The 16,568-nt window shown below is 54.2% G+C and overlaps 3 protein-coding genes and 1 long non-coding RNA gene across 6 annotated transcripts in view; 1 reads left to right on the top strand and 3 right to left on the bottom strand.

The window, feature by feature from the left end:
- Positions 1-1,278: 1,278 nt before the first annotated feature.
- Positions 1,279-1,784, bottom strand: LOC138850690 (uncharacterized). Its single transcript, XR_011390802.1, has 2 exons — positions 1,719-1,784; positions 1,279-1,487 (listed from the first exon to the last, which is right to left on the bottom strand). It is a non-coding gene; the product is annotated as an uncharacterized lncRNA (long non-coding RNA).
- A 419-nt stretch (positions 1,785-2,203) lies between these two features.
- On the bottom strand, positions 2,204-3,123 carry FAM229A (family with sequence similarity 229 member A). Its single transcript, XM_002720714.5, has 3 exons — positions 2,855-3,123; positions 2,628-2,774; positions 2,204-2,469 (listed from the first exon to the last, which is right to left on the bottom strand). The coding sequence occupies exons 1-3, from the start codon at positions 2,989-2,991 to the stop codon at positions 2,367-2,369; spliced, it is 387 nt and encodes a 128-aa protein (XP_002720760.1). The 5' UTR covers positions 2,992-3,123; the 3' UTR covers positions 2,204-2,366.
- A 277-nt stretch (positions 3,124-3,400) lies between these two features.
- Positions 3,401-5,130, top strand: TSSK3 (testis specific serine kinase 3). 2 transcript variants are annotated; one of them, XM_002720713.5, is made up of 2 exons: positions 3,401-3,691; positions 4,415-5,130. In XM_002720713.5, exons 1-2 carry the CDS (start codon positions 3,547-3,549, stop codon positions 5,074-5,076), a joined length of 807 nt encoding a protein of 268 aa, XP_002720759.1. In that variant the 5' UTR covers positions 3,401-3,546; the 3' UTR covers positions 5,077-5,130. The 2 variants fall into 2 exon arrangements, with proteins under 2 accessions (XP_002720759.1, XP_069934939.1); XM_070078838.1 differs by lacking the exon at positions 3,401-3,691 and adding an exon at positions 3,714-4,023.
- A 682-nt stretch (positions 5,131-5,812) lies between these two features.
- Positions 5,813-16,568, bottom strand: part of BSDC1 (BSD domain containing 1) — a 30,739-nt gene continuing 19,983 nt past the window's right edge. The window contains exons 10-11 of one of the 2 annotated variants that reach the window (XM_002720710.5): positions 8,552-8,655; positions 5,813-7,154 (exon numbers count right to left, since the gene is read on the bottom strand). In XM_002720710.5, coding sequence (XP_002720756.2) covers positions 7,122-7,154; positions 8,552-8,655 — 137 coding nt within the window. In that variant the 3' untranslated portion in view covers positions 5,813-7,121. Of the gene's footprint in view, positions 7,155-8,152; positions 8,336-8,551; positions 8,656-16,568 lie in introns of those variants that run through there. The other variant, XM_051832116.2, reaches the window with a different exon arrangement.

The raw sequence follows: 16,568 nt of genomic DNA, 5'->3' as shown, positions 1-16,568 counted from the left end.
AAAGGGGGAAGGAAGGTTGGGGTCTCTGGGATGTGGTGCAGTGGGTTAAGCTGCCTCCTGCAATGTGGGCATCCCATAGGGGCGCCGGTTCCAACCCCGGCTGCTCCACTTCCAATCTAGTTCCCTGCTAATGTGCCTGAGCAAGCAGCAGAAGACGGCCCGAGCGCTTGGGCCCCTGCTACCCATTTGGGGGACCTGGATGGGGTTCCAGGCTCCCGATTTCAGGACCCAGGCTGGGCCATTGCAACCATTTGGAGAATGAGCCAGTGGATGGAAGTTCTTTCTTTTTCTGTCTCTTCCTTTCTCTCTGCAGCTCTACCTTTCAACTAAATAAATAAATGAATAAATAAATAAATAGTAAAAAAAAAAAAAGGAAGGAAGGAAGGCTGAGGAGAGGGGAGAAAGGAAGTGATGGAGATAGAAGAATGGGAAAGATGGAGCCTGTGGTGGTCAGATCAGCTGGCCCTCTGTTGGCCTCCTGTACTTCAGACTGCCTGGGAACCAAGAAGCCTGTCTCTTCAGGTAACTCTGGGCTCCTTTCTTAGAGTCTGTTTCTTTGAAAGGAAGAGATACAGAGAGAGGGAGAGAGAAAGACATATGTCAAGAGATAGATATTGGCTGGCGCCGCAGCTCACTAGGCTAATCCTCCACCTGCGGCACCGGCACCCCGGGTTCTAGTCCCGGTCGGGGTGCCAGATTCTGTCCCGGTTGCTCCTCTTCCAGTCCAGCTCTCTGCTGTGGAGGATGGCCCAAGTGCTTGGCCCCTGCACCCACATGGGAGACCAGGAGAAGCACCTGGTTCCTGGCTTCAGATCAGCGCAGCACGCCGGCCGCAGCAGCCATTGGGGGGTGAACCAACGGTAAAGGAAGACCCTTCTCTCTGTCTCTCTCATTGTCCACTCTGCCTATCAGAAAAAAAAAAAAAAAAAAAAAGAGGTAGATATCGAGATCTCCCATCTGCTGGTTTACTCCCCAAATGCCCACCACTGTGAGGCCTGGGCCAGACTAAAGCCAGGTTCCCAAAACTCAGTCCGGGTCTCCTGCAGAGGGGCCCGGGACCCAAGTACCTGAGCCATCGCATCTCTCAGGGTGTATTAGCAGGAAGCAGAGCTGAGACGAACTCAGGTGCTTCCAGATGGAATGAGGTGTCCCAAGCAGTACCTTAACCTCTGTGCCAATCACCCAGCAGACCGTGGGAATCTGAAACGCTCTCAGGGACCGCGGGTTAGGGGAGGGGGGAATGAGACAACTGCACTTAGCTCCCAGGGGAGCAGGGGATGAAGCTGATCTCTGGGTTACATTTATATTTTCCCAACATAAACATAATACAGGCTCATCAAAGCAAAATCGAGAAATATTTGTTCAGCTTGAGTTCTGCCACTGCAGGGGCCTTCGTGTCTCCAGCCCCTCCTGAGGGTGGACCTTAGGGTGTTTGGGGACACTGAGGATCATCTGGGTCACCCCAAAATCCTCTCATATGGCCTCACCTGTAAAATACAAAGTTAAGAAACCAAAGTTCCTGGAAGGATGTCATCCCCAATCTTTTTCTGATCCCATTAGTTCTAGGAAAAAATCCAGGCTCAGGATGGACTGGGGAGGGGGGCAGGAGTTCCACCCGGCACTTAAGACACCTGTAACCCAGCTTGGTGCCTGGTACACCTGGCCCTGCTCCTAACCCAGCTTCCTGCTAATGAACTCTGGGCGACAGCAGGTGATACCTTAAGTAGTTTGGCTCCTGCCACCTGGGTGGGAGGTCTGGATTGAGTCCCCCCTGCTGGGCACCTAGGGAGGGAACCAACAGTTGGGACTTCTCTGATGGGTTGGGGGCTGGGGGTGCAGCCCCTAACCCTTGCAACAATGTCAGGAGTGTCACAAAACGGCAGTTAGCAGAACCTAACTCTATTCTGAGAATGCACTGGGCCTGGGGTAGGTGGGCAATCTTTTAATTCTAACCTACATGTCCTGTGGTCACCAGCGTAATAGGAACTTCAGCTGAGAATCAAGTACATGGACAGGGAGAAGGATGAGCGCAGGTCCTAAAGGACAGGCTGGGGCAAGGGGTTCTGGCCGCCAAGTAATGCCGAGCCAGGGCCAGCTTCCAGGGCTGCGTCCCCGAGAGACGGCACAGAGAAGGTGCGGTTGGGCAGGGTGGGACAGCTGGTGGGCCGGATCCAACAGACAGATATACCAGGCCAGCCCAGAGTGGAAAGAACAGTTTATGCTGTGCTTTATTAAAATGTGCATCATTCTTTTATTTTAAAATGTGCATCACTGTCTCGTGCTCGGCGCGTGCGACCTCAGCGTGGTGGCCCGCGGAGGGCCTCGTCCCCGCCCGGCTCCCGGGGAGCTGCCGTGCGCAGGCGCACTCAGGTGGCGCGGGCCCGGGGGCTCCCGCCCATGGCCAGGTAGACGTCGATGGGCACGTGCAGCAGCGTCAGACAGTGGCAGCCCGGGCAGCGTCGAAGCGGCCTGGGGAAAACGGGCCGCTGAGCCGGGGGCTTGGCCTATCTTGGGGTGCACCCAGGGAGTGCCCTGGAGGTCCACTGGGGCTCTGGCCTGGATGTGGGGAGGCCTGGGGGCGCGCAGTGGGCCACAGGTGGGGCCGCGGGACGGGGCGCCGGCCTCACCTGACCGGGTTGTGCTCCGTAGCTACTGGCTCCGGGCTGTCCTGGGACTCTGGGACGGCGGCAAGGCCAGGGGAGTCTCCGGCCTCAATGGGGAATCTCCGACCCTGCGGGGGCTCCTGGGCACTCATGTCCAGGCCCCGGGGCGCTCTGCGCGGGGAGTGGCTGTCAGGCCGCTCCCGGGCCGCCAGGCGACCCCCTCCCCGCGCTCGCCCCTGGGTCGTTCTCACCTGCCGGAGGCCGAGGCCGCTCCCAGGCTGGAGGCAGCTGCCCGAGCCCTGGCCGCGGGAGGACGCTCCGGTCCAGGCGGAGCCGGGCAGGTGTCTGCGGCGCGCCCGGGCTCGGGTGTCGAGGGGGAGAACGGCATTGTGACCCGGGCCGCGGCGCGCTGACCTCACAGAGCCCGTTCCCCACGCCGGGGAACCCCCTGCCGCCCCAGCACTTCGCGGGGGCCCGAGCCGGGCGTCGGAAGGCTCTCGCCATGGCGCCTGGAGACCTGGCCGCGCAGACGCCCTGGCCGCCAGATGGAGGCCGAGGAGCCGGGCACGCCCGCTCCACGCCGACACCCTGGAGCGCCCTCCGCGGCTACGCAGTGACTCGCGGCCCGGCCCGGCCCCGCGGCGGCGGGGACTTAGCCCGCGCTGGGTTTGGCAGAGAGGGTGCGAGCAGGTAGGGCCATTGCCCATTTTGGCCAAGGGTCACACAATATTTACATCACAATTGGGCCGGAGTTTTAAAATGTCTGACCCTCTCCTGCCCCCCACCCGCGGCTGCGTGCAGACGGAGAATGCTCTAGCGCTGGGGCGGCTGTGGATGAAGTCCTTGGGGGGAAGAGGAGCGGGCCGAGGGCGATGGTGCAGTAGAGCTGCCTCGCGGAGGCAGCATGCGCTGAGTGGGTGATAGGAAGGAGGCGCTAGACAGCATGGAGGACTTTCTGCTCTCCAATGGGTACCAGCTGGGCAAGACCATTGGGGAAGGGACCTACTCAAAAGTCAGAGAAGCATTTTCCAAAAAACACCAAAGAAAAGTGGCAATTAAAATTATAGACAAGATGGGAGGGCCAGAAGGTGAGCCGGGGGCCCTCTGGAGGAAGGGAGGGCTGGCTGAGGTGGGAGGGCACTTTCCCCAGTCAGAGCAGTCATTTCCTCCTGGCCTTTAGTCTGGAACCAAGGAATGCAAGCCCTAGGGACCCCCGCCCCCCCCCGGGGGGGGGTCAGTGCGGGAACAGAGGGAAGCTGGGAGTCCAAGAGCATTGCACAGTCCAAGATAAAGCGGCACCAGGAGAGGAGTCCTCAGAGGCAAGATCTGAGCTTGCCAGGCTCTTCCTATTCCGGGAACGAACAGAGACTTGCAGAGAGGCCACAGCCAGGGCTAGCGGAAGGCAGGAGCTGGTGCCAAGGTAGGTGGAGGTGGGAAAAAGGCAGGCAGGGTTCATGGGAAAGAACCGTGGGTCAGGAGGCAGGAGGCAGGGACCAGGGACGGGAGGAGCTGGCTCACCATGCCCTGGGCAAGTATGGCCTTGTAACAGATTCAGTAACTTTGTCTGAAAGTCCCCAAAGCACCTCATCTTGCTACCTGCAGTCTCCCAGACTGCTCACAATAGTGCCGAAGCTGGCAGGGGGCAGTTCCACTGCATAACGTGTTAGCTACAAAAGCAACAGGAGTGACGGTTCGGTTCTCGCAACATCCAAGGGCGAGAACCACATTTAAGAAGGGCAGCCCGAAGTCCAGGAGTGAGGCGCTGGGCCCTTTGACTTGATAGCTCATCACCTCTTGTCCTCTCGTTTCAGAGTTTATCCAGAGATTCCTGCCGCGGGAGCTCCAGATCGTCCGCACCCTGGACCACAAGAACATCATCCGGGTGTACGAGATGCTGGAGTCTGCGGACGGGAAAATCTACCTGGTGATGGAACTGGCTGAGGGAGGGGATGTCTTTGACTGTGTGCTGAATGGGGGGCCGCTGCCTGAGAGCCGGGCCAAGGCCCTCTTCCGTCAGATGGTCGAGGCCATCCGCTACTGCCATGGATGTGGCGTGGCCCACCGGGACCTCAAGTGCGAGAACGCCTTGCTGCAGGGCTTCAACCTGAAGCTCACAGACTTTGGCTTTGCCAAAGTGTTGCCCAAGTCCCGCCGGGAGCTGAGCCAGACCTTCTGCGGTAGCACCGCCTACGCCGCCCCCGAGGTACTGCAGGGCGTTCCCCACGACAGCAAGAAGGGCGATGTGTGGAGCATGGGCGTGGTCCTGTACGTCATGCTCTGCGCCAGCCTACCTTTTGATGACACAGACATCCCCAAGATGCTGTGGCAGCAGCAGAAGGGGGTGTCCTTCCCCACCCACCTGGGCATCTCGGCCGAATGCCAGGACCTGCTCAAGCGGCTCCTGGAACCAGACATGATCCTCCGGCCTTCAATCGAGGAAGTTAGTTGGCATCCGTGGCTAGCAAGCACTTGATAAAAGCAATAGCAAGTCCTCCCCAATAAATCAGGGGAGAAAGCAAACTCAAAACCTGCTTGCAGAGTGGTCATCTGACTTCCCGTGTTAAGGTCACTCCTGCCCCAGCGTACCTGCGACCTTTAAAGATCCTCATGGAACCAAAGGGCTTCACTCAGACTTCCCTTTTATTACCGCTTACAAGTGGTTTTCACACAGGTGTCCGAACTGATTAGTTGACCCCAGACTCTCTCTCACACACACACACACACACACACACACACCCGCACGCACACACGGAGGGCAGGAGAAAAATGACCCAATGCAACTGGAACTATTGTTGCAACTTCCTTTCCACATAAGAGGCCTGCTGGGGGCCCTCTCCCTTCCCTTCCTCATTCCAAAGGCCAAGCAGAGCCTGGGATGAGGGCAAGGGACTTCCTCAGGACCCAGGCAATTCTCCCATGGCTCCCCTCCCCCTGATCCAAACGGGAAGTCACCTCCACAGCGTGCGTCCTGCCCTGGCTCCTGAGAGCTGCCATGGGGGACAAACCAGGTGCCCAGACAGCTGGTGAATCTCTTTAGTGCTGTGAGTGGCAATTCTGTAAAAGGTGCTGGACAAAGTTCTCTTTTCTTTCTTTTTTAATTACAAAACAGCTGTTAGAATCTTTTTTTTCTTTCCTGTTGTGTGTGTGTGTGTGTGTGTGTGTGCATTTTGACCTTTTTTCCCAGCTAAAAAATACTCTGGGGAGATGCATTATAATTTAAAATATATAATATTGCACAAACAACCAAAAAGTTAATTACACTAGAGAAGTAATTACAAAGAGAAAACCCTACCCCATCAGAAAAAGACTCAGCATCCTTTCCCTCCCACCATCACGGGAGGTCTGAAGCCGGCGCCCACCCCCCGGCCGCCCCGGCCGCCGTCCCATTCCATCCCCGGCGAACGCACCAGACTGTACAAACCCAGCAGAGCAGCATCATGAAGCACCAGGGTCTCCAGGAATTCCTGCAGCCCCCCGCTCCCCCGAGTGGTGCAGCCGACAGCCACCAGGCTGCGACCAGCTTCAGGAAGAAGAACTTTTGCAGAAGCCAGATGAGAGCCTCCAGCTCCTGCCCGGCTATCCGTTCAAGCAGCTGGAGGCAGGAGGCGGACAAGCTGGGCTGCACCCGAGTTTTAAGCACTCGCCTTTGATCACTGCTCTGTACCGCTGGCAGCTGGCTTGGGTCCTAAGCTACAGGAGAGTGGTAGCTGGTTGGACAAGGTATCCTGTCAGGCGACGCACAGAAGGGCCTGAAGTGTCCCCTCCCTTCTTGCGGAGGGGATGAAATGCAAGAGTGGACTCCTGCAGGCGGCACAGCTGGGCTAAGGACTTGGGTGCACTGGATGACAAAGCCCTGGGGAAGGGATGCGGACATCCCAGAGCAGGCGGGAGGAAAGGTAGCAGGTGGGTCAAGGTTTGGTCTCTAGGTCTGAACCCCAAAGGATCTTTCCAGGAATGGAAAATGCCTCGGAGGGGAGATGCCAAAGAGGCACATTTCCCAGGGATGAGTACCTCACCCTCTGGGACAGGGACCAACATGTGCTCGCCGTCCCTTGTTCAGCCAAGGGACAGGAGCCACAGCCTTCCTTGCCTGTTTATGGGTGACAGCGTGTGTTGTCTTGGCTTCCTCCAAGGGACTGGCGGTGTAGCTTCTGTCTACACAGGCCGAAGGGCTAGAGCTTTCCCGTAGGCCTTCCCAGCAGGCGCCCCCAGGAACAGTGCATGCTGGGCAGAAAACGGCAGGCTCTCCAGTGAGGCGTGTGGCCTTCTTCCCGCTTAGCTCATCCCATAGTTGGCACAAGTCGGAGATCCTGGCTGGGAGTTAGAGAGCCTCTTCCCCGGTGTACACACAGGCCGAAAGGGCCAGGAGGGAGCCGCCCAGAATCTGTGCCCAGAGCTCTGGTTCGTAGAGGCCAATTTGGGAACTGACACGGGAGTCAGTGTCTTCCAGGGCTGGGCTGAGCGAGCGAGGGAGGCAGGAGGTGCCGTGGGAGGGGGAGCTGCTTGCTGGGGCTCCCCTCACTCCCAGTCCTCCCACTCTGCATCTTCCAGCTGCAAACGGGGAGGGGGATAATGGAGAGCACAAACACATGCTTACTCCTCTGAGGCAGGCCTGGACCCACCCTTGGCTGCACACAGCTGTTCCCCACCCCCGCCCTGCTGCGAGAGGACTCCCCTCGTCTTGAGGAGTGCGTCTGGGGAGCCTGAGGCGTGACCTGCTGCTCTGGCTGTCGCACACCTGGGGAAATGCTCTGCTAAGCAGCACCGGGCGCCACAAAGGATGCCCTGTCTGCAGGAACCAGGTCAGCCCGGCCCTGAAGGAGAACCTGCCTCCTGCCGGGCGATGAGGCTGTGGCTCTGGGAGCAGAGGACTTGAGAGTGACACAGCGGCGACAACCCAGGGTGGCAGCGCTGCCAGTCCTCCCAAGGTCTTCACCCACGACTCCAGCACCCTAATTCTCACCTCAAATCTCCCCAAGAACCTTCCCCTTGCCTTGTAAATTACTCTTGGCCTGCTGGCAGCTGCCCACTGCCCACCGTCCAGCCCGTACGACGGGATACAGAACGGCTGCTCAGGAACACGGCTCATCAGATTTTAAAGGGGGCTGGTAAAGCCACAAAAAGCCAGCGAGCCCGAGGCATGACGGAGCACCGGAGCCTTCTCTGCCTAGGGCACGGTGAGATCACAGGCACAAGGTATTACTGAGTCTATCACCACACACACACACACACACACACACACTCTGCCCCATGCCAAGGCTTCAGTTCCCTGTATGAAAACCAAGGCCTTTCACATGTCTTTCTGATCTGTCCACCTCTCTATAGCAGGTGTGGGAGTGCCATGGTGGAGGGAATCGTGCTGTTCCTGTGACAATGGAAGCAATGCGGCCTTGAATCAGGTGGCGCCTCAGTGCCGTCCTCTCGGGGCTGTCCCAGCCTCTCCCTCACAATGACCCCTCGATTCTGGAAGGCACTGAACAGGAAGGGTGACGAGGCCTCTCTGACTCAGCGCCTCGAATGGGTTCTGTGCTGTTTATCACTTAGTCTGCCGAGGGCCACCCGTCCCAGGCACTGCTCCATTCCAGCTCGCACGCCAGGTCTTACCAGCGTCAATGCCATGTTTTCCAGGAGGAAACGGGCTCACGACTGCCTCTGAGCACAGTGGTCTCTTGTCTCCAAGCTCAGCCCCACTCTCGGCACCCTGGGTCAGAGGTCTGGGGTAGGGTCAGCATCTGTGTTTTTTAAGTAGTTCCCTTGGTGCTGAGCTGAGGTCAAGAACTCTCCTACCCATCTGCTCTAGAACTCAGGAGGGGCAGAGCCTCGTGATGACAACTGTTGTGGGCTGAGAGGGCAGTGACCGCCCGAGGGGAGAGCGGGGCTTGGGGAGGAGCCTTCTCAGACCTCGCGTCCCCAGGCTTGCTTGCCTGCAGCCACCCAGGTCCACTCACCTCACCGGAGGCATCCATCTTGGAAAGTGCCATCTGTACTTCTTCTTCAGTCATGTCCAGGTCAAAGTCCTTCTCCCAGTCCTCACTGATGTCAGTGCTGGAGCCTGGAACCATGAGCCACAGCGTGAGAGACGGCGGGGGGCAAGGGAGGGACACTGCAGAGGCTGTGGCTGGGTCTGAAGGCAATCTTTAAAGGGCCTGACAGATATCCGTTTGCTTCCATTCTGGCCCAGCCATCCTACTTTTAGGAACCTATCCCAAGGAGGAATCCTGGATTCAGTTACAAATTTAGTCAAAAGGATGTTCACTGTAGTGCTGTAACACTGACGAGAACTGAGAAACAACCTTCCTCACAGGAATTGGAAAAGTAAATAAATGGCACAGTACTTGATGGAACATTCTGTGATTTTTATAGGCTAGGCTGTGGAAAATCTTGATGCCCATGGCAAAACAGTCTTACGATATTAATTGAGAAGTAACAGGTTACTAAAGAGTAGAGAAGCATTTTGGCCCAGACGCTGCCAAGGAGCTACAAAACTCTGTGTTGAAGAAATATACCATGGACCTCCGTCTCCCCACCCCCTCCCTCCCACCCAGGCAGAGCCTGCTCCTCCCGGAACACACCAGGCACATTCCCACCCCAGGGCCTTTGCACGGGCTCTTCCCCCGCAGCAGGATCTCTGACGTCCACAAGACTAACGTCCTCTCTCCTTCATGGCGTTGCTTAAATCTCACCACGGAGGTGTGCCCTCCTCTCACTATACTATTTTATTTTTAAGCTTTTACCTAGTTAAGAGGTAGAGAGAGAAAGAGAGAGCATGGATGCGAGCTCTCCCACTCTCTCCCATTTGTTCATTCACTTCCTTAATGCCTTCAACGGCCAAGGAGAGCAAAGCTCTATGGCTCCTGCCAGGAACTCAATCCACACCTCCAACATGGGTGACGTGAAACCAACTATATTAGGAAGAAGCTGGAGCCAGGAGTCTGAGCTGGGGCCAAACGCAAGTATTCTGATGTGGGACTCGGGCATCCTAACAGGTGTCTTAACTAAACACTAGGCCAAATGCCTGCCCATGTCTTATTTTATTTATTCAAAAGGAAGGATGACAGAAAGGGAGGAAGAGGAAGTGGGGGGCGGGGCGAGGCAGAGAGAGAAAGAGAGAGACACACACAGATAGGTATCTTTCATCCATTGTTTCACTCTCCAAATGCCTGCAACAGCTGGGGCTGGGCCAGACCAAAGCCAGGAGCCAAAAACTCCATCTGGGTCTCCCAAGTACTTGGGCCATCTGTTGTTGCTGCCTTACCAGGCACATTAGCAGGAAGCTGGATCAGAAGCGGAGCAGGGACCGGCGAATGTGGGGCAACAGATTAAGCTGCTGCTTGCAATGCTGGCATCCCATATGTTCACCAGTTTGAGTCCCTGCTAATGCACCTGGGAAAGCAGTGGAGGATGGCCCAAGCGCTTGGGCCCCTGCACCCATGAAGGAGAGCTGGATGAAGCTCCTGGCTCCTGGCTTCAGCCTGGTCCAGCCCCGGCCATTTGGGGAGTGAACCAGTGGATGGAAGATCTACCTCCTCCCCAATCTCTCCCTCTCTAACTCGGCCTTCCAAATAAATAAAAATAAATCTTAAAAAAAAAAAAAGTGTTTAGTAGCACACAATGGTATGGATGCAGACCCAAATGGTGGCTTAACACACTGTGACACAACGCCTGCCCCTCTCCTGTTTCAAATTGCAATCCAGCCCCCTCATTCTGCTGTTTTTTCCATTGTATTTATCACTCACTAACATATTACATAGTCAGACTCAATATGCTTATTGCCTAGTAATAGAGAAGCTAGAATGTGAGCTCCATGGGGGCAAGGATCTTTGTTTTCATGTGTGTTCCAGGTGCCTAGAACACATAGCTGGCACTCAGTAAACACCTGTGGCTTCTTGCTCTAAATCAAGAGGCAGCAAATTTGGTCCACGGAGCAAATCCAGCCTATGACCTGTTTTTTTTTGTTTTGTTTTGTTTTTGTTTTTTTAAACAGATAGAGTTAGTGAGAGAGAGAAAGAGAGAAAGGTCTTCGTTCCATTGGTTCACAACCCAGATGGCCGCCACAGCCGGAGCTATGCAGATCCAAAGCCAGGAGCCAGGTGCTTCCTCCTGATCTCCCATGCAGGTGCAGGGCCCAAGCACTTGGGCCATCCTCCACTGCACTCCTGGGCCACAGCAGAGAGCTGGACTGGAAGAGGAGCAACCGGGACTAGAACTGGTGCCCATATGGGATGCCGGTGCCGCAGGCAGAGGATTAACCAAGTGAGCCATGGCGCTGGCCCCAGCCTACCACCTGTTTTTAACATAAATGTTTGGAATTCAGCCACGTCTGCTTGCTTGCATCTTGTCTGTGGCTGCTCTCATGCTATCAAAGTTAATAGTTTCAGGGCCAGCACTGTGGCATAGTGGGTAAAGCCTGCAGTGCTGGCATCCCATATGGACACCGGTTCAAGTCCTGGCTGCTCTACTTCCAATCCAGCTCTCTGCTATGGCCTGGGAAAGCAGTAGCAGATGGCCCAAGTGCTTGGGCCCCTGCCCTCACGTGGGAGACCCAGAAGAAGCTCCTGGCTCTGGATAGGCCCAGTGCTGGCCGTTGCAGCCATTTGGGGAGTGAAACAGTGGATAGAAGACCTCTCTCTCTCTGGCTCTCCTTTTCTCGCTGTGTAACTCTGACTTTCGAATAAATAATAATAATAAAAGTTCAATAGCTTCGATGGAAACTATAAGGCCCCAAAAGCCAACAATATTTACAGTCTGACTGTGTAATGGAAAAATTCCAGCGATCCCCGCTCTACGGGATTCTGACGTCTGCTAGAGTATGACAAACTCTGCTCTAAACATTCCAGTTTGGGTAAGACTTTTTAGAGGCAATATTAAAAATGTTAAATATGAAAGCTGTTACCAAGAAGAAACAGTTCCTTTAAAATATGTACAGGCCTGGGCATGTGGGACAGCAGTTAAGAAGCCCTTTGGTACGCTTGTATCCATACTGGAGTGCTTGTTCAAGTTCCAGCTATTCCACTTGCAATCCAGCTTCCTGCGAATACGTCCTAGGAGGCAGCGGATGATGGCTCAGAGGCCTGAGCCCCTGCCACCCATGTGGAAGACCTGGATAGGGTTCCAGGCTCCTGGCTTCAGCCTGTTCTAGCCATGGCTGTAGCTGGCATTTGGGGGAATGAACCATTGCATGGCAGATCTCCTTGTCTCTCTGCCTTTTCAAATAAAAAAATTTTCTAAAAAAGTAGGCTGGCGCCGCGGCTCACTAGGCTAATCCTCCACCTTGCGGCGCCGGCACACCGGGTTCTAGTCCCGGTTGCCCCTCTTCCAGGCCAGCCCTCTGCTGTGGCCAGGCAGTGCAGTGGAGGATGGCCCAAGTGCTTGGGCCCTGCACCCCATGGGAGACCAGGAAAAGCACCTGGCTCCTGCCATCGGATCAGCGTGGTGCACCGGCCACAGCGTGCCAGCTGCGGTGGCCACTGGAGGGTGAACCAACGGCAAAAGGAAAACCTTTCTCTCTCTCTCTCTCACTGTCCACTCTGTCAAAAAAAAAAAAATAAATAAATTTAAATAAACGTTGAAAAAATGCTCAGTGGCAGGTGCTCAGCATAGCCGTTGGGACACTGTTGGGACACCCCCGTCCCATCCTGGAATGCGCAGGTTGCAGTCCCAGCTCCAGCTCCTGATTCCAGGACTGCTAATGCAGACTCTGGGATGCAGCAGTGACGGTCAACTAACTGGGTTCCTGCACCGCATGGGAGACCTGGATGAGTTCCTGGCTCTCAGCTTTGGCTCCCCAGTAGTTCTGAATATCTGAGGAATGAACAAGCAGATATGAGTTCTCTCTCTCTCTAATAAATAAAAATATACTCATAGGAGTAGGCATGGGGCCTGCGCTGTGGCTCACTTGGTTAATCCTCTGCCCGCGGCACCAGCATCCCATATGGGCGCCAGTTGCTCCTCTTCCAGGCCAGCTCTCTGCTGTGGCCCTGGAGTGCAGTGGAGGATGGCCCAAGTGCTGGGGCCCTGCACCCACATGGGAGACCAGGAGGAAGCACCTGGCTCCTGGCTTCGGATTGGCACAGCGCTGGCCATGGCGGCCATTTGATTTGGGGAGTGAATCAACAGGAGGAAGACCTTTCTCTGTCTCTCCCTTTCACTGTCTGTAACTCTGTCAAATAAATTAAAAAATAAAAAAAAAGCTTGTGGAAAATGGAAATAAAATCATTGAAAAAAAAAAAAAAGAAGTAGGCATTTGGCACGGTGAAGAAACTGCTGGGGCGGGCAGAGCGGTTCGGCGTTGTGGCATAGTGGAGTAAGCCGCTGCCTGCAAGGCCAGCATCCCATGCAAGCGCTGGTTTGCGTTCCAGCTGCTCTACTTCTGATCCAGCTCCTTGCTGGATCAAGGAAAGCAGAAGATGGCCCAAGTAGGGGCTGGCACTGTGGTGTAGTGGGTTAATCCACTGCCTGCAGTGCCGGCATCCCATACGGGCACCAGTTCAAGTCGTGGCTCCTCCACTTCTGATCCTCCTCCCTGCTAATGCACCTGGGAAAGAAGCAGAAGATGACTCAAGTCCCTGGGGCCCTGCACCCATGCGGGAGTCCAAGACAAAGCTCCTTGGCTCCTGATTTCGGCCTGGTGCAGCCCTGGCTGTCGAGGGCATTTGGAGAGTTAAATCAACAGGTGGCAGCTCTCTGTTTCTCTGTCTTTCAAATAAAATTTTAGAAAATGGTCATAGATGTATCTATACATGCAGAAAAGATGAACAAGATATCCCAAACTGACCAGCCAAAGTTATCTGTACATAATGAGGTCATGGAGTGATTTTTCTTGGTGTTTTCTTCTCTTAAAATAATCACATATTGCTTTAATAGTTTTGTTTGTTTCCAAACTTATCTTTCCACTAAATTTTTTGTTTGTTTTTAAAGCAGAGGGAAAGAAACAGACATATCTTCCATCCATTGGTTCAACCCCAAAAGCTCAGCACAGCCAACACTGGGTCAGGCTGAAGCCAGGAGTCAGGAACTCCATGCAGGTCCCCAGGTAGGTGTCAGGGACCCAAGTTCTTGAGCCACCATCTGCTGTTATCCAGAGGGCACATCAATAGGAAGCTGAAATTAGAAGCAGGGCTGAAATTCAAATCTAGGTACTCCAATACAGGATGTGGGTATTCCAAGCAGTATCTTAACCACTGTCTATAATTATCCTTTTTTTTTTTTTTTTAATATTTTATTTTATTTATTTGAAATTCAGAGAGGACATGGCCGGCGCCGTGGCTCACTAGGCTAATCCTCCGCCTAGCGGCGCCGGCACACCGGGTTCTAGTCCCGGTCGGGGCGCCGGATTCTGTCCCGGTTGCCCCTCTTCCAGGCCAGCCCTCTGCTTTGGCCCGGGAGTGCAGTGGAGGATGGCCCAGGTGCTTGGGCCCTGCACCTCATGGGAGACCAGGAAAAGCACCTGGCTCCTGCCATCGGATAGGCGCGGTGCGCCGGCCGCAGCGCGCCGGCCGCGGTGGCCATTGGAGGGTGAACCAACGGCAAAGGAAGACCTTTCTCTCTGTCTCTCTCTCTCACTGTCCACTCTGCCTGTCAAAAAAAAAAAAAAAAAAAATTATAAAAAAAAAAAAAAAAAAAGAAAGTCAGAGAGGACAGAACGAGAGATCTTCCATCTGCTGGTTCACTCCCCAATGCCACGCCAAAGCCAGGTGCCTCTTCTGGGTCTCCCACACTGGTACAGGGGCCCAAACACTTGGGCCATCCTCCACTGCTTTCCCAGGCACATTAGCAGGGAACTGGATTGGAAGTCATTGGGGCTCGAACCGGTGTCCATACTGGATGTTGGCATTGCAGGCAGCGGCTTTATCTACTACACCACAATGCCAGTCCCTACCAATATGCTTTAAAGCAACTTTTTAAAGAGTGGGCCCTGGGGTGAATGTTGTGGTATAGCAAGTTAAGCTGCTGCTTAGGGCATTTGCATCCCATATTGGACAGTTGGTTCAAGTAGCTTCTGATCCAGCTTCCTGCTAATGTGCCTGGGAAGATGATGGTCCGAGTATATGGGTCCCTGCCACCCATGTGGGAAACCCAGATGGAGTTCCTAGCTCTTGGCTTTGACCAGACTATTGTGGGCATTTGGGGAATGAACCAGCAAATGGAAAATCTCTTTCTCTGTCTCTCCCTCTGTGTCACTCTGCCTTTGATATAAATTACTATTATTATTTTTTAAGAAAGCCCTTGAATGCCATGATCCATAAGGCCCTGTTTCTTCTGCTCACCACCTGCCCAGACTCCAACATCTGCCCCCTAAAGTCCATGTACAGAGTCTTACACTGTGCTTTCCTCCTCACCACAGCTAACCACCAGCTGCCTGGTAAGCGCACGTTCTCTGGAGCTGGTATACCTACTCCTTTACCTTACTATCGTATAGTCTTGGGCAAATTATTCTAGGCTTTAGTCTATTAAAAAAACAAACAGATGAAATGACCCTCTTTGTAAAGAACTACGAGAGGAGCTTACTAGAATGCAGGTCCCTGCACTGCTCTCTCCTTCCCCCAAACTGAGATTTAGCAGGGGTAAGAGGTGGCTTGTTCCTCTGCATTATCAACAGGTACCCAGTGATTCTGTGTACTAAGGCCCACGGTTTGAGAAACAGAGTGTCACAATTAGAGGCATGAATATAAAGTGCCTGCCACATCCATACATAGCAGATATTTAATAAATGGAGCCATGTTTCTCTCAAAGGCCTCAAGTTGGAGTTAAATAATTGTGTCCACGGTTCCACAGCAAGTCAGTGTATCTGCAGCCAAAGCCTAGTTCCTCTGGCCCTGCACTCCAGCTCCTCTGTGTCTTCAGGATCCTTTGCGGCACGCATCCAGGTGGATGTCAGTGTTGGCCTCCTGTGGGTAAGAGGCTGCACTCTTGGTTGCCTGCTCCCTCTGGGCTGTGGCTGTGGCCTCACGGCTTTCCTGAACCTCTCAGGATTTGAAAGTTCTCTTCAGGCCTCAGTGCTAGGGCAGACCCTTCCAGCCACCGAAAACAGACCTCAGCTAACATCTCTGGAGCATTTCACATCTACTCTCTGGGATGGTATCAACAGTCCAGTTTACAGATGAGGAAATGGAGGCTTCCACAGGCAGCGGGATGTGACTCTGGCTCCACCTGCCATTGGCCTCTTCACATTATCTTGTCCTGCCATACAAGGAGAGAGCTAGATCTCTGTGACACTGCACATGTGGCAGAGACACGACCTATGCAACAATTTAAGATTTTATCATGGACTCTGACAGTTTTTGTTTTGTTTTGAAGAAATGAGAGATTACAGGTGATTATAAACCTCACATTGCTGTCACTCAACAGCTCATTCTGTCTAATTGACTGCTTCCCCAGACCAGAAAAGGAGGTAAGGGGCTGGCGCTGTGGTGTAGCAGGTAAAGGTGCCACCTGCAGTGCCGGCATCCCATATGGTCGCCGGTTCGAGTCCCGGCAGCTCCACTTCTGATCCAGCTCTCTGCTATGGCCTGGGAAGGCAGTAGAAGATGGCCCAAGTCCTTGGGCCCCTGCACCCGTGTGGGAGACCTGGAAAAAGCTTCTGGCTCCTGCCTTCAGATCAGCACAGCTCTGGCTGTTGCAGCCAATTGAGGAGTGAACCAGTGGATGGAAGCCCTCTCTTATTTTTCCTTCTCTCTCTGTGTAACTCTGACTTTCAAATAAATAAATAAATCTTAAAAAGACAGAAAGACAGAAAGAAAGAAAGAGAAAGAAAGAAAAGGAGGCAAAAGCACTCTACACTGTGGCCAAGCAGGGCTTTGAACCCAGGGCCCCAGTGCACAGCCCACAGACTAGCCCAAGGCTCCTATCCTCTGCCCCCGCTGACAACAGCTGAGCAGGGTAATTCCAGTCTGGAAGATCAGACAGAACCCGAGACAAAACACAGGTAGGAAGCAGCCTTGCAATGAAAGGGATCACCTTGATTCT

This window comes from Oryctolagus cuniculus, chromosome 7 (genome assembly GCF_964237555.1).
Source record: "Oryctolagus cuniculus chromosome 7, mOryCun1.1, whole genome shotgun sequence".
Taxonomy (NCBI): domain Eukaryota; kingdom Metazoa; phylum Chordata; class Mammalia; order Lagomorpha; family Leporidae; genus Oryctolagus; species Oryctolagus cuniculus.
The sequence above is the reverse complement of the archived record's forward strand: the minus strand, read 5'-3'. Positions and strand labels throughout refer to the sequence as shown.